The 13,358-nt window shown below is 42.0% G+C and overlaps 1 protein-coding gene across 1 annotated transcript in view; it reads right to left on the bottom strand.

Moving 5' to 3' along the window:
- Positions 1-1,451: 1,451 nt before the first annotated feature.
- The window catches only part of LOC124385812 (receptor-type tyrosine-protein phosphatase beta-like), a 53,166-nt gene continuing 41,259 nt past the window's right edge, over positions 1,452-13,358 (bottom strand). The window contains 7 exon segments of the mRNA XM_046849172.1: positions 1,452-1,518; positions 3,719-3,839; positions 5,355-5,490; positions 7,008-7,171; positions 12,447-12,569; positions 12,863-12,997; positions 13,276-13,352. Of these exon segments, the coding sequence (XP_046705128.1) occupies positions 1,481-1,518; positions 3,719-3,839; positions 5,355-5,490; positions 7,008-7,171; positions 12,447-12,569; positions 12,863-12,997; positions 13,276-13,352 (794 nt within the window). The 3' untranslated portion in view covers positions 1,452-1,480.

Raw genomic sequence — 13,358 nt, 5'->3', positions numbered from 1 at the left:
TTATAATCCAGATGTATGCACACACTGTCAGTGATTATTCACCTATTGTAGTTATTAGTAGTAGTAGATGTTTATGGATGGTGAGGGAAGACATGCAGGTAGTTGGTTTGAAAGACGCAGATATATATATATATAAATGTATTATATTTGACGACACATAAATAGATTAAATAAAGTTGTGTTTTTCCGGCTCTGTGCACTTCAGGATTATCAGATAAAGACATCTGGTGGTCAGAAGGCATCAGTGCTTTTCAGGGAAACTAAATGTTTAAATATCTAGCTTCAGTACAGTCTGTAGGTAAAAAAGAATTAAGAGTAAATCATAATATAATCATAATTTTCTCTTTACAGTTTTTAGGTTAAAGTCAGTGCGTTGAATGCAAGATTAGTGTTTAATATGAGATGACATAATGAGTTACATGAATGTGGGCATGTAGCATTTTATTTTATTTTTAACTCCTCAGGATATTTTACTATCATACCACTAGAGGGCAACATCCCTCAACTTCTAATAGCCTCATTCACATAGCATAAGACAAAAAAAACAATTGGAAGGAATTACAGATGTTGCTATCATTCACAAACCTTTTCCTCTGTACTTCAAAACAATGAATTTGAATTAACTGAATTTTTAATTCAAAATGTTTTACGAAAATATTGCAAAAAATGTTTAAGAATTACAGCCATTTTTACAGTTCTACATTTGTCTGGCTCAAAAGTAATTAAACAGAATAATATAAATGTAAAAATTATTTTTAATAATTAAATGCAAATCCTTAAATAAAGTTTTGAACCAATGACCTTCAAAAAATGCAAGGTTTCCTCCACTGAGATGTTGATCAGGTCTTTACTGCAGACCAATTACTGCTGTTCTTTTGAGTGGGAGCTCAGTGGTTAAGGCTTTGGGTTACTGGTCAGAAGGTCAGAGATTCAAGCCCCAGTATTGCCAAAAGCTGCCACTGTTGTGGCCCTTGGCAAATTGAATGTGACAAATAAAAAGCCTTTTTTGTGCCTTCAGTTTTATGTTTAGGAAGTAAACATCAACTCAGGTGAGTTGAGGTCATGTGACTGATTGGACATTCAAGATTTAATTTCTCAGTCTTAGCACTTACAGCTTCAACGAACACCAGAAACTGGCTCCATGAAGGTGTATGCTTTGGATTATTTCCTTCTCCCTTTTCCTTCTTTCTATAATTTTGGTACGATTTAATCTTGGTTTCATCTGTACAAAGAATCGTTGTCGTTCTTGAATGGCTCCAGTGATTTTAAATTCATGAAAAACTACATTTCTGGAAAGATTTTACAAAGAAACATGATGGAAAAAATTATTTATTTAGAATTTTAACATCTACTCTGTCCTGTACAGTAGCTTATGTTAGAGATTAATAAAGAGCACACACCACACACACACACTTTTATTTATTTATTTATTTATATATATCACATTCATATAAATTTAATGTTTTTATTAGTGAAGTCTTCATCTGGTCCAGTTATAATGGTGCATGTGCACTCTATCTGTAATGTAAATAAATAAATAAATAAATAAATACATTAATATAAGGGCTGTCAAAAATAACTCAATAATAACACATTAAAGCATATTCATTTTAACAGCACTAAATTTATTAATGTGCAATTAATGTTGTGTGCATTTCTGTTTGACCATTTTTATTTGAAAATATAAATAAATATACAGGGAGTGCAGAATTATTAGGCAAATGAGTATTTTGACCACATCATCCTCGTTATGCATGTTGTCTTACTCCAAGCTGTATAGGCTGGAAAGCCTACTACCAATTAAGCATATTAGGTGATGTGCATCTCTGTAATGAGAAGGGGTGTGGTCTAATGACATCAACACCCTATATCAGGTGTGCATAATTATTAGGCAACTTCCTTTCCTTTGGCAAAATGGGTCAAAAGAAGGACTTGACAGGCTCAGAAAAGTCAAAAATAGTGAGATATATTGCAGAGGGATGCAGCAGTCTTAAAATAGCCAAGCTTCTGAAGCGTGATCATCGAACAATCAAGCGTTTCATTCAAAATAGTCGACAGGGTCGCAAGAAGCGTGTGGAAAACCAAGGCGCAAAATAACTGCCCGTGAACTGAGAAAAGTCAAGCGTGCAGCTGCCAAGATGCCACTTGCCACCAGTTTGGCCATATTTCAGAGCTGCAACATCACTGAGTGCCCAAAAGCACAAGGTGTGCAATACTCAGAGACATGGCCAAGGTAAGAAAGGCAGAAAGTCGACCACCACTGAACAAGACACACAAGCTGAAACGTCAAGACTGGGCCAAGAAATATCTCAAGACTGATTTTTCTAAGGTTTTATGGACTGATGAAATGAGAGTGAGTCTTGATGGGCCAGATGGATGGGCCCGTGGCTGGATTGGTAAAGGGCAGAGAGCTCCAGTCCGACTCAGACGCCAGCAAGGTGGAGGTGGAGTACTGGTTTGGGCTGGTATCATCAAAGATGAGCTTGTGGGGCCTTTTCGGGTTGAGGATGGAGTCAAGCTGAACTCCCAGTCCTACTGCCAGTTTCTGGAAGACACCTTCTTCAAGCAGTGGTACAGGAAGAAGTCTGCATCCTTCAAGAAAAACATGATTTTCATGCAGGACAATGCTCCATCACACACGCCCAAGTACTCCACAGCGTGGCTGGCAAGAAAGGGTATAAAAGAAGAAAATCTAATGATATGGCCTCCTTGTTCACCTGATCTGAACCCCATTGAGAACCTGTGGTCCATCATCAAATGTGCGATTTACAAGGAGGGAAAACAGTACACCTCTCTGAACAGTGTCTGGGAGGCTGTGGTTGCTGCTGCACGCAATGTTGATGGTGAACAGATCAAAACACTGACAGAATCCATGGATGGCAGGCTTTTGAGTGTCCTTGCAAAGAAAGGTGGCTATATTGGTCACTGATTTGTTTTTGTTTGGTTTTTGAATGTCAGAAATGTATATTTGTGAATGTTGAGATGTTATATTGGTTTCACTGGTAAAAATAAATAATTGAAATGGGTATGAATTTGTTTTTTGTTAAGTTGCCTAATAATTATGCACAGTAATAGTCACCTGCACACACAGATATCCCCTAAAATAGCTAAAACTAAAACTACTTCCAAAAATATTCAGCTTTGATATTAATGAGTTTTTTGTGTTCATTGAGAACATGGTTGTTGTTCAAATTAAATCCTCAAATAAAATTAATCCTCAAAAATACAACTTGCCTAATAATTCTGCACTCCCTGTATATAAAAGAGGCAAAATTAAAACCTTCAACGCAACACACATTTCTTCACAAAGTCCTTTCTTTACTTAGATATAACAAAAATAAATAATAATATATAATTATACTTTTTAATTATTAAACATTTGTTTTACTGATGCACCAAAATCCATCATGATGCAACACACAGCAAAAGTTTAGTTTGGTGTCCTGATGATTTACGTAATTTAAGCAACCATATTTACTTTAAAACATTTACAATAAAATTTTGTCTTCACGCTCTATGTTGAGTTTAGTTTCACTAATAAAAACATATATTTATAAACATATATTTGCATAGGGCATCCATATTTGTCCATGCCCATGTTGATCAAAGTATTTTAATCGATTGACAGCCCTAAAAATACATAAATACATAAAAGAGTTAAAGAAACTAAACATTATAAAATATCATATTCAGAATGTTGAATAAAATGTGTTCTAACCCCAGTGGTTCTCCAAAGCCACATTCTCATAGACAGGACACAGCAGGTTCTCCTGCTCACTGCGCAACATTCTGGCACGAAGAACATCACGTACACATAAGTGCAGGTAGGTGTACTGACTCTGTTCTCATTCACAAACACACACACACACACACACACACACACACACACAAAGTTAAATATATATTTTTTTCTGTTAATGGTTTAACATTTTAACTGCAGAGTGAGAGTAGATTGAAAAGGGGTGGAGTGGGGGTGTGGGCATAAAATGGAGTGGGGGAGTGGGCAGGATGTGGGCAGGATGTAGGCAGGGAATGGAGTGGGGGTGTGGGCAGGAAATGGAGTGGGGGAGTGGGCAGGATGTAGGCAGGAATGGAGTGGGGTGTTGGCAGGAATGGAGTGGGGAGTGGGCAAGGAATGGAGTGGGGTGTGGGCAGGGAATGGAGTGGAGGAGTGGGCAGGATGTGGGCAGGGAATGGAGTGGGGTGTGGGCAGGGAATGGAGTGGGGTGTGGGCAGGAATGAAGTGGGGAGTGGGCAGGATGTGGGCAGGGAATGGAGTGGGGAGTAGGCAGGAATGGAGTGGGGAGTGGGCAGGATGTCTGCAGGAATGGAGTGGGGTGTGGGCAGGGAATGGAGTGGGGAGTGGGCAGGATGTGGGCAGGAATGGAGAGGGTGTGGGCAGGGAATGGAGTGGGGAGTGGGCAGGATGTGGGCAGGAATGGAGTGGGGAGTAGGCAGGATGTGGGCAGGGAATGGAATGGGGAGTGGGCAGGATGTGGGCAGGGAATGGAGTCGAGGTGTGGGCAGGGAATGGAGTGGGGGAGTGGACAGGATGTGAGCAGGGAATGGAGTGAGGGTGTGGGCAGGGAATGGAGTGGGGGTGTGGCCAGGATGTGGGCTCTATGATCAAACTCTTGATGTCACCCAAATGAGGGTGGGTTCCCCTTTTGAGTCTGGTTCCTCTCAAGTTTTCTTCCTCATAACATCTAAGGGAGTTTTTCCTTGCCACAGTCGCCACGGCTGCTCATCAGGGATAAATACACACCATTCACCTTCACTGTTGATTTCTGTAAAGCTGCTTTGAGACAATGTCTGTTGTGAAAAGCGCAATAGAAATAAACTTGACTTGACTTGGGCTGGAAATAGAGTGGGGATGTGGAGGGATTCCTGTTGGGATTTCAGTGGGCGGGATATGGACAGGGAATGGACTGGGGTAGTGGGTAGCATGTGGGTGGGATGTGGGCGTAAACTGGAGTGAGGATGTGGACGGGAATTGAAGTGGGGATGTGGGCAGTATTTAGGGGGATGTGGGTGGGAATTAGAGTGGGGTTGTGGGCAGGGAATGGAGTGGGGGAGTGGGTAGCATGTGGGTGGGATGTGGGCGTGAACTGGAGTGAGGATGTGGGCGGCAATTGAAGTGGGGATGTGGGCGGTATGTAGGGGGATGTGGGTGGGAATTGGAGTGTTGTTTCTGGGCAGGGAATGGAGTGGTGGGTGTGGGCAGGGAATGAAGTGGGAAAGTGGGTGGGATGTGGGGTGTGGGCGGCTTTTGGATTGGGGATGTGGGCAAACCAAATAAATATTGTGTATTTAAAAGTGAGGTCAGAGGTCAGAGGTCAGCGGTCATGTCCCACCTCAGTTTGCACCATGTGTGAACGATGAAGCCTCAGGTCAAACACAGCACTATAAATATCCACAGTGTCTTTTGTGTTTAGCTGCTGCAGAACCCGGTCCAGAACTATAAAGGTTCCAGAACGGCCGACTCCAGCACTGAGACACACAAACACACATACACACAAGAAAAACTTAAGCTTTATACCTTGAAACAGAGTTAAGAAAGTTTAAAACAAGGTATAAGAACAAAAAGATTAATTAGAAACAAAAAGAACTTTATTCAGAAACAGAAACATTGGAAAGCAGAGCAGAAATAGAACCAGGTCCAGAACAAGAACTGGATCCCATTCCAAAGAAAAGAAATAAAATGTCTATTTGTAAGATAAAACAATATGAAAGAAATGATTGAGCTACAGAAGTGAATCCAAACGGAGAGCCAAGAGAGGAACACGATCAGAACTAAACCCAGAACTACAACCACTCAGAACCAGGGACTGTAAGTAACACAAACACAAGATCACGTGTGTGTGTGTGTGTGTGTGTGTGTGTGTGTGTGTGTGTGTGTGTGTGTGTGTGTGGGCTGATCAGTATATATATAAATATATACTGCGGTGGGCGGTGCATTTAGTTCCTGGGGCTTCAGTGAGGGCGTACCCTGACTTAATACACCTCTTAATACACCACAATCATGTCACAATTATAGAAACCATCAATACAATACAAAAACACAATATAACAACACGTGGCATTACAGAGAGACATTTCACATATGGAGGGTGAAAACTGACCAACCAATCAAAGGACGGAAAAATGCTGGCGCTATTCTGGGCCAGCTAGCTGCCCTGTGAGGAGAATATGAAATCTGATTGGTTAAACAAACAGATTTATTGATAATATAGTCTAAGATATAAAGGCCACTGATTCTGAAGGCCCTGAGCAGATTAGATTCACATGGCAGCACATAGAGGCTGAAATCTGATTGGAAAAAAAATCTAACATCCACATACACGTACTGGAAGCAGTGCAGCCGAGAGAAACACTACCACATGAAGAGAAGAAACTGATGGAATAAATTAATACTATTTCATTGAACAAATATTAGAATTTAGGTTGTAAATGTAAGTCAGTGCTTCTGATAGTGTTTAGACCAGCAGAGAAGGTTTACTGACCCTGAACGCCCACCACTGCTGTGTGTGTATATATATATATATATATATATATATATATATATATATATATATATATATATATATATATATATATATATATATATATACACAGTGCAACCTCAATTCTTGTGGGGGTTACGTTCTATGACTCCTTGTAAGTAACAAAAAATGGTGAGGTTTTGACTCTCCTTTTGATTGTGGGAAGGGAATTATACATGTACTGTAGTGTAAACTCAAAAAAAATTGTTAATTAAATTAATTAATGGTCTTGTGTTTGTGTTCATTCTGGATCCGGTCTTCTTCTGAATTGTTGTACTTCTGGGTTTAGTTCTGATCGTGTATATATATATATATATATATATATATATATATATATATATATATATATATATATATATATATATATATATATATGTATGTGTGTGTGTGTGTGTGTGTGTGTGTGTGTGTGTGTGTGTGTGTGTGTGTGTGTGTGTGCGTGTTCCTGTATGTTTATATATACACCTGCAGTGGATTACAGAAGGTCCAGAACCTGGAGTTCTGTCAATGTAATCCCTCACAGTGCGAACAAACTGCACCAAAGACTGAGTGCTTTCAGGAACTCCATGATCAGGCCACACAGTGTAGTGGAACTGACGCACCGTTCTCGAGTAATTCACCTGATCCTCCTACACATACACAGACACACCGAGACACACACACACACACACACACACACACACACAAAATAAAGGCATAAACCTGGTTTCATAAATTTCAGTGTTCTGTAGAAAAGCTGCAACCCAAACACATTAGAACATTCATGACATCACAGTTACAAAGAAACACAGTATAAAAGTAATAGGTTATCAATCCAATTTAATTATCTTCTTAAAGGAAAACAATAGAGATGAGCAGTAGCCAGAGTGTGTGTGTGTGTGAGAGAGAGAGAGAGAGAGTGAGAGAGAGAGAGAGAGAGTGAGAGAGAGAGAGAGAGAAAGACAGAGAGAGACTTGGCTTCCTGCAATCCCCTAAAATATATTCGATTCAATTAGATAGATTTTTGTCATTGTGCAAGGTACATGTACAGAGCCAATGAAATGCAGTTCGCATCTAACCATAAGTTCGTTGTGGCTCATTTACAAACAATAACAGTAGATAAATAGTGTATGAGGTTCATATATACAGGTGTGAGGAGGATGAATGCCTTGGGTGGTTTCATGAAATTCCAGAGTAAGAACGGGAGCTTTGAGGATTTGGACTGTAGTTAATGTGAACAGTCTGCTACATTGACTCAGGACTACAGTTTGTTCTGATCATCATCACTGTACCCCACAACATCGCTTATTTGCTGTAAATAGACATTCGGTGCAACCCAGATGAGGATGAGGTTCCCCCGAGTCTGGTTCCTCTCAAGGATTCTTCCTTCTGCATCTCAGGGAGTTTTTCCTTCACCACAGTCTCCACCGACTTGTTCATCAGGGACAAACTTAGACTTCTTCATTTTTATCACTACATTATCTGTGTAAAGCTGCTCTGAGACAAATGTTCATTATTAAAAGCACAATACAAATAAACATGAATTGAATTGAATTGAGTTGAATTGAATTAATGTACAGAAGGTGCAGTAAGTAATAATATATGGTAAATATAGAAATATACAATATACTGTACAAAGTTTATGCATAGATAAACGTCAGAAGATATACTCAGTGACATGATATAGTTATGTATAAGTATGAATGTATGTGTGATGCATTATATGGCGTTTAAATATGGGTTGAATGTACAGTGTAAATGTGAGTTATGGATGGTGAGAAAATGTGCAAAATACACAGAAGTGACTGCAGTATTAAATCAGATGTTCAGTACAGAAACAGCTACAGGAAAAACGCTATTCTTCAGTCTGAGGCACCTGTAGCCTCTCAGGGGAATAGTCCATGGTTGGGGTGAGAGGGAAAAGCTGACGGTGTTCAGTCGGACAGGCTATGGTCTGTTCATAAGGAAATCCAGGGCCCAGTTGCAGAGATGTGTGCTGATTTCATGTTTCAGTTTCAATATTAGCTTGGAGGGGCTAACAATGTTAAAAGCTGAGCTGAAATCAACAAACAACATCCTGGCATAAGCTTCAGGGTTGTCCAGGTGAGTCAGGGCAGAATAAAGCACCTTGAGTCCAATCTGCTGTTTATGTGAACACTCCAGTACTTGTAGTTGTCCACAACCACAACCTCCTCACACATGATGGTAATGGGTTTAATCACAGTTTTACCCTTCCTAAAGTCCATTACCATCTCCTTGGTTTAAACGATGTTCAGGAGCAGATGGTTCCTGGTACAAAGCTGTCCAGAAGTCCTCTGTACTCCGACTCCTATTCATCCTTAATACACCCCACCACTGCAGAGTCATCAGCAAACTTTTGCAGGTGGCATAATGTATTGGAAATCTGAGGTGTACAGAGTGAACAGGAATGGACAAAAGACCTGAGGTGCTCCTGTGTTACTGACCACCACTTCAGACAGGGAATTCCCCAACCTTACAAACTGGGGTTATCTAACAGATAGTCAGTTATCCAGGACACAATGGATGTGCTGAAACCCATCCTGTGCAGCTTCTCACTCAGTAGAAATGGTTGTAATTTATTAAAGGCACTGGAGAAATAAAAAAAAAGCATGATCCTCACAATATCACTACATCCATCCAGGTAGATGACCACATCATCCACGCTTGCCAGGGTCTTCCGGGTATACGGCACACACTTCCGTGTTCGCACCACACACTTCCTAGTTCGCGGCCATTTGGCAGTCAAATCAAGTCAAGAAGCTTTTATTGTCATTTCAACCATATATAGCTGTACACAGTGAAATGAAACAACATTCCTCCTGAACCCTGCTGCTAAATACAACAACATAAAGCTACATAACAGAAAACACAGAGTTAAGGACTAGTAATTGTCCTTACCACATCGTGTGCAACCTGGTGCAAACAGTGCAAAAGAGACAACACAAGAAAGCGCAAGTCAATACGGCAATACACAAAACACAAAATAGCGCTGCCAGTAAACCTGCTGTATATTACACAGTGTGGTGTGTAAAAGAGAACTGAGTGTGTGTGTGTGTGTGTGTGTGTGTGTGTGTGTGTGTGTGTGTGTGTGTGTGTGTGAGTTTCAGTTCAGTTCTTGTGTTCAGTGATCAGTGTTGAGAAGCCTGATGGCTTCATGGAAGAAACTGTTGCACAGTCTGGAAGTGACGGCCCGAATGCTTCGGAATGCTTCCCTGATGGCAGGGGGGTGAAGAGTGTGTGTGTGAGGGGTGTGTGGGGTCGTCCACAATGCTGTTGGCTTTGCGGATGCAGCGTGTGGTGTAAATGTCCATGAAAGAGGGGAGACTCCGATGATCTTTTCAGCTGTCCTCACTATCCTCTGTAGGCTCTTTCAATCGGAGATGGTGCAGTTCCAGGCAGTGATGCAGATGCTCAAGATGCTCTTAATGGTCCATCTGTAGAACGTGGTCAGGATGGGGGGAGGGAGATGGCATTTTAACATTAGGGTTCAACGTTCAGACACAGGTTGCTGACTCCACACCAGGCTGTTAACTGTTGCACCGCCCCTCTGTATGCTGACTCATTGTTTTTGCTGATGAGACCCACCACTGTCTTGATGTTGTGATTCGAGCTGTACATTGCTACACAGTCGTAAGTCAGCTCAACTTCTGAATCAGGTGCTGAGGATGATTGTGTTAAATGCTAGACTGAAGTCTATGAACAGCATTCGTACATATGAGTCCTTGTCCACTTGTGCACTTGTCCAGGTGGGTGAGGGCCAGATGAAGGGTCGTAGAGATGACATCGTCTGTAAAGCGGTTTGGACAATACGCAAACTGCATGGGGTCCAGTGAGGGTGGTAGCTGATGTTCCGCTTGACAAGCCTCTTGAAGCACTTCATCACGATGGTTGTGAGCACGGGACGATAGTCATTCAGGCAGGAGACAGTAGACTTCTTTGGCATGGGAACGATGGTCGTCATCCTGAGGCACGTAGGAACAACGGCGCTGCTGAGGGAGATGCTGAAGATGTCGGTGGAGACATCCACTAACTGTTCTGCATATTCCTTAAGCACTCTGCCAGGAATGTTGAATGGTTCAGCAGACATATGTGGGTTAACTCTGCATAGAGTTTTCCTCACTTCAACTGTGGTTAGACAAGGCACCTTGTCACTGGAAGGAGGGGTAGTCTTCCTCGCCGCCATGTTGTTCTGCACCTTGAACCGGGTGTAGAAGTCATTCAGCACATATGGGAGGGAGGAGTCGCGGTCACAAGCAGGTGAAGTTGTCTTGTAGTTCATGATCGCATGGATGCCCTGCCACATGCGCCGCGTGTCTCTGCTGTCCTGGAAGTGGCTGTGGATTCTCTTGGCGTGTGCATGCTTTGCTTCTCTGATGGCACGGGACAGTTTGTCAGAGTCTCTTGATTTTAGCAGCACACACACCTTAGCGGTCATCCATGGCTTCTGGTTGGAGCGTGTGGTGATGGTATTGAAGATGGTGACGTCATCAATGCACTTGCCGATGTAGCTGGTCACTGTTGACGTGTACTCCTCCAAGTTGCTGAGATCACCGTTGGTTGCAGCTTCCTGAACATGTCCCAGTCATTGCATTGAAAGCAGTCTTGGAGAGCAGACATGGGTCCTGCTCATGGTAAACTATGGTAAACAATATCCAGCATGTTTTCTCCTCGGGTTGCAAAGTCCACATTCTCTGCCTGCTATGCCCTCATTGCTCTGTCTGCCTGCTTTCTTTTTTTTTTTGGGATTGTTTGACCTGTGTTTTCCCCCTGCCTGGTTTTTCATTAAATCCTGCTTTTGGGTTCAGCCTCCACTCACCCGCATTTTCTAACGCCCACATTAGGCTGGTAGGCAAATTGTATTGTATATATCCAGGGAAGGTTTAACCAGTGGTCCTAGATGTGCCAAAACTAGTTGCTTTAACACCTTCATGACATGTGACAGTGCAACGGGTCTAAGATCGTTGAGGCCAGATGGGATAGCCTTCTTAGGTACCAGTACTACACAGGGTGTTTTCCATAGCACCGTTATTTTTTTCTGCATTAGACGAGGTTAAAGATGTATTGCAGGATAGCAGAGAGCTGAGCAGCACAAAACTTTAGGATCCTGGTGCTTATACCATCAGGGCCTGCAGCCTTGTTTTGATTGAGTTTCTCCCACTGTCTTCTTACCTGGCTGGCCGTCACAGTCAGTCAGGGTGGTGTGCTGGTTTCAGTGGTTGCTGATGATAATAATGTGGGTGTTGATTTGAGGGTGTAAAGCCTGGCCCTGTGTGGAACGGCGCAGCCAGTGGTCCTGTGCTGAATCTGTTAAAATGCAAGTTCAGCTTGTTGGCCTGTCCAGGATCCTCCTGCTGATGGTCTTTAATGTTAAAGCCAGTGATCTGCTTCATTTCCGTCCACACATCTCTGACGATGTTTTGCTAAAGATTACTCTCCAGCTTTTGTCGATACGAGTCCTTGCACTCCCTCAGTCTCTCCCTCAGCTCTCCTTTTAAGTTTATTCCTGTCACCAGACCTAAAAGCTCTCTCCTTCTGGTTTAACAGTTCTTTCAAGTCGCTGGGTTAGGGTTAGGGTTAGGGTTTTCCTCTGTAAATAATATAGGCAAGTACTCACAGCTAAAAGTTACATTTCCGAAGAGCAAAGACATTCCTTCATGGTAACATGTACAGGATTACATCATCTCTCATTCACATACACAGCAATCCCACCACCTTTCTTTTTACCTCTGAGCATCGTGTCTCTTTCCACCCGAATATGTTAAAAGCCAAGTATGCAGGTTCTTAATCATGTCAATAAAGAAACTGACAGAGAGAGAGAGAGAGAGAGAGAGAGAGAGAGAGAGAGAGAGAGACAAAGAGACAGAAAGAGTGAGAGAAATGATGAGAGAAATAAAACTTATGTACACTGCAGATCTTGAACTCTCGGATGGTCCACTCTGGCAGAACCGACTCAGACTGCATTCGCACAATCAGATCTCCATAATACAGTGGGTCCTGATCAAATGGCCAGTAGTGATCACATTTCACCTGTGCACACACACAAACACAAACACAAACACACACACACACACACACACACACACACACACACACACACACACACACACACAGAGTTTACTGTAAATACTGAGAACTGAAACTCTAGTTAGGATCCTTGTTAAAGCTCTAGTTAAAGTTCTGGTTAAGGTTACAGTTGAGGTTCTAGTTAAACCTCTATTTGATGTTCTAGTTGAGGTTCTAGTTAAAGTTCTAATTAAAGCTGTGGTTAAAGCTCTAGTTAAGGTTTTTGTTAAGGTTTTTGTCAGGGATCTTCCTCTCACCCGTCCTTTCTCCACACACTGTGTCACCATTATGATGTTGTGAACGTTCTGCTCCCACACCATCTTCCAGAAATCATCTTTAGTTCCAGGAAGTGGCCCCTGTGTGGCGATGTACTCACGCCTGAAATTATTTCCCTTCAACACACATCATACACATGTCATCACACAAATCACACACACCATCACACACACTTAATTTCACACACACATATCACATACACATCACTACAAACACATAAGCACACATACACAAACATTACACACATTATTTCACACACACGTCATCACGTATACACCACCACAACCACTAATCACCTGCACACACAAACACACACACACACACACACACACACACACACACACACACACACACACACACACACACACACACACACACTGCAACACACACTTACAGGAATGTAGCTGGCGTTAATGTAATCTGAACTGGGATCATCATCCACACAGGAGAGTTTCACTCGAGTCGAATCATCTGAAC

Source organism: Silurus meridionalis, chromosome 5, assembly GCF_014805685.1.
Source record: "Silurus meridionalis isolate SWU-2019-XX chromosome 5, ASM1480568v1, whole genome shotgun sequence".
Taxonomy (NCBI): Eukaryota; Metazoa; Chordata; class Actinopteri; order Siluriformes; family Siluridae; genus Silurus; species Silurus meridionalis.
Note: the sequence above shows the minus strand (reverse complement) of the source record. Positions and strands in the feature narration are given on the sequence as shown.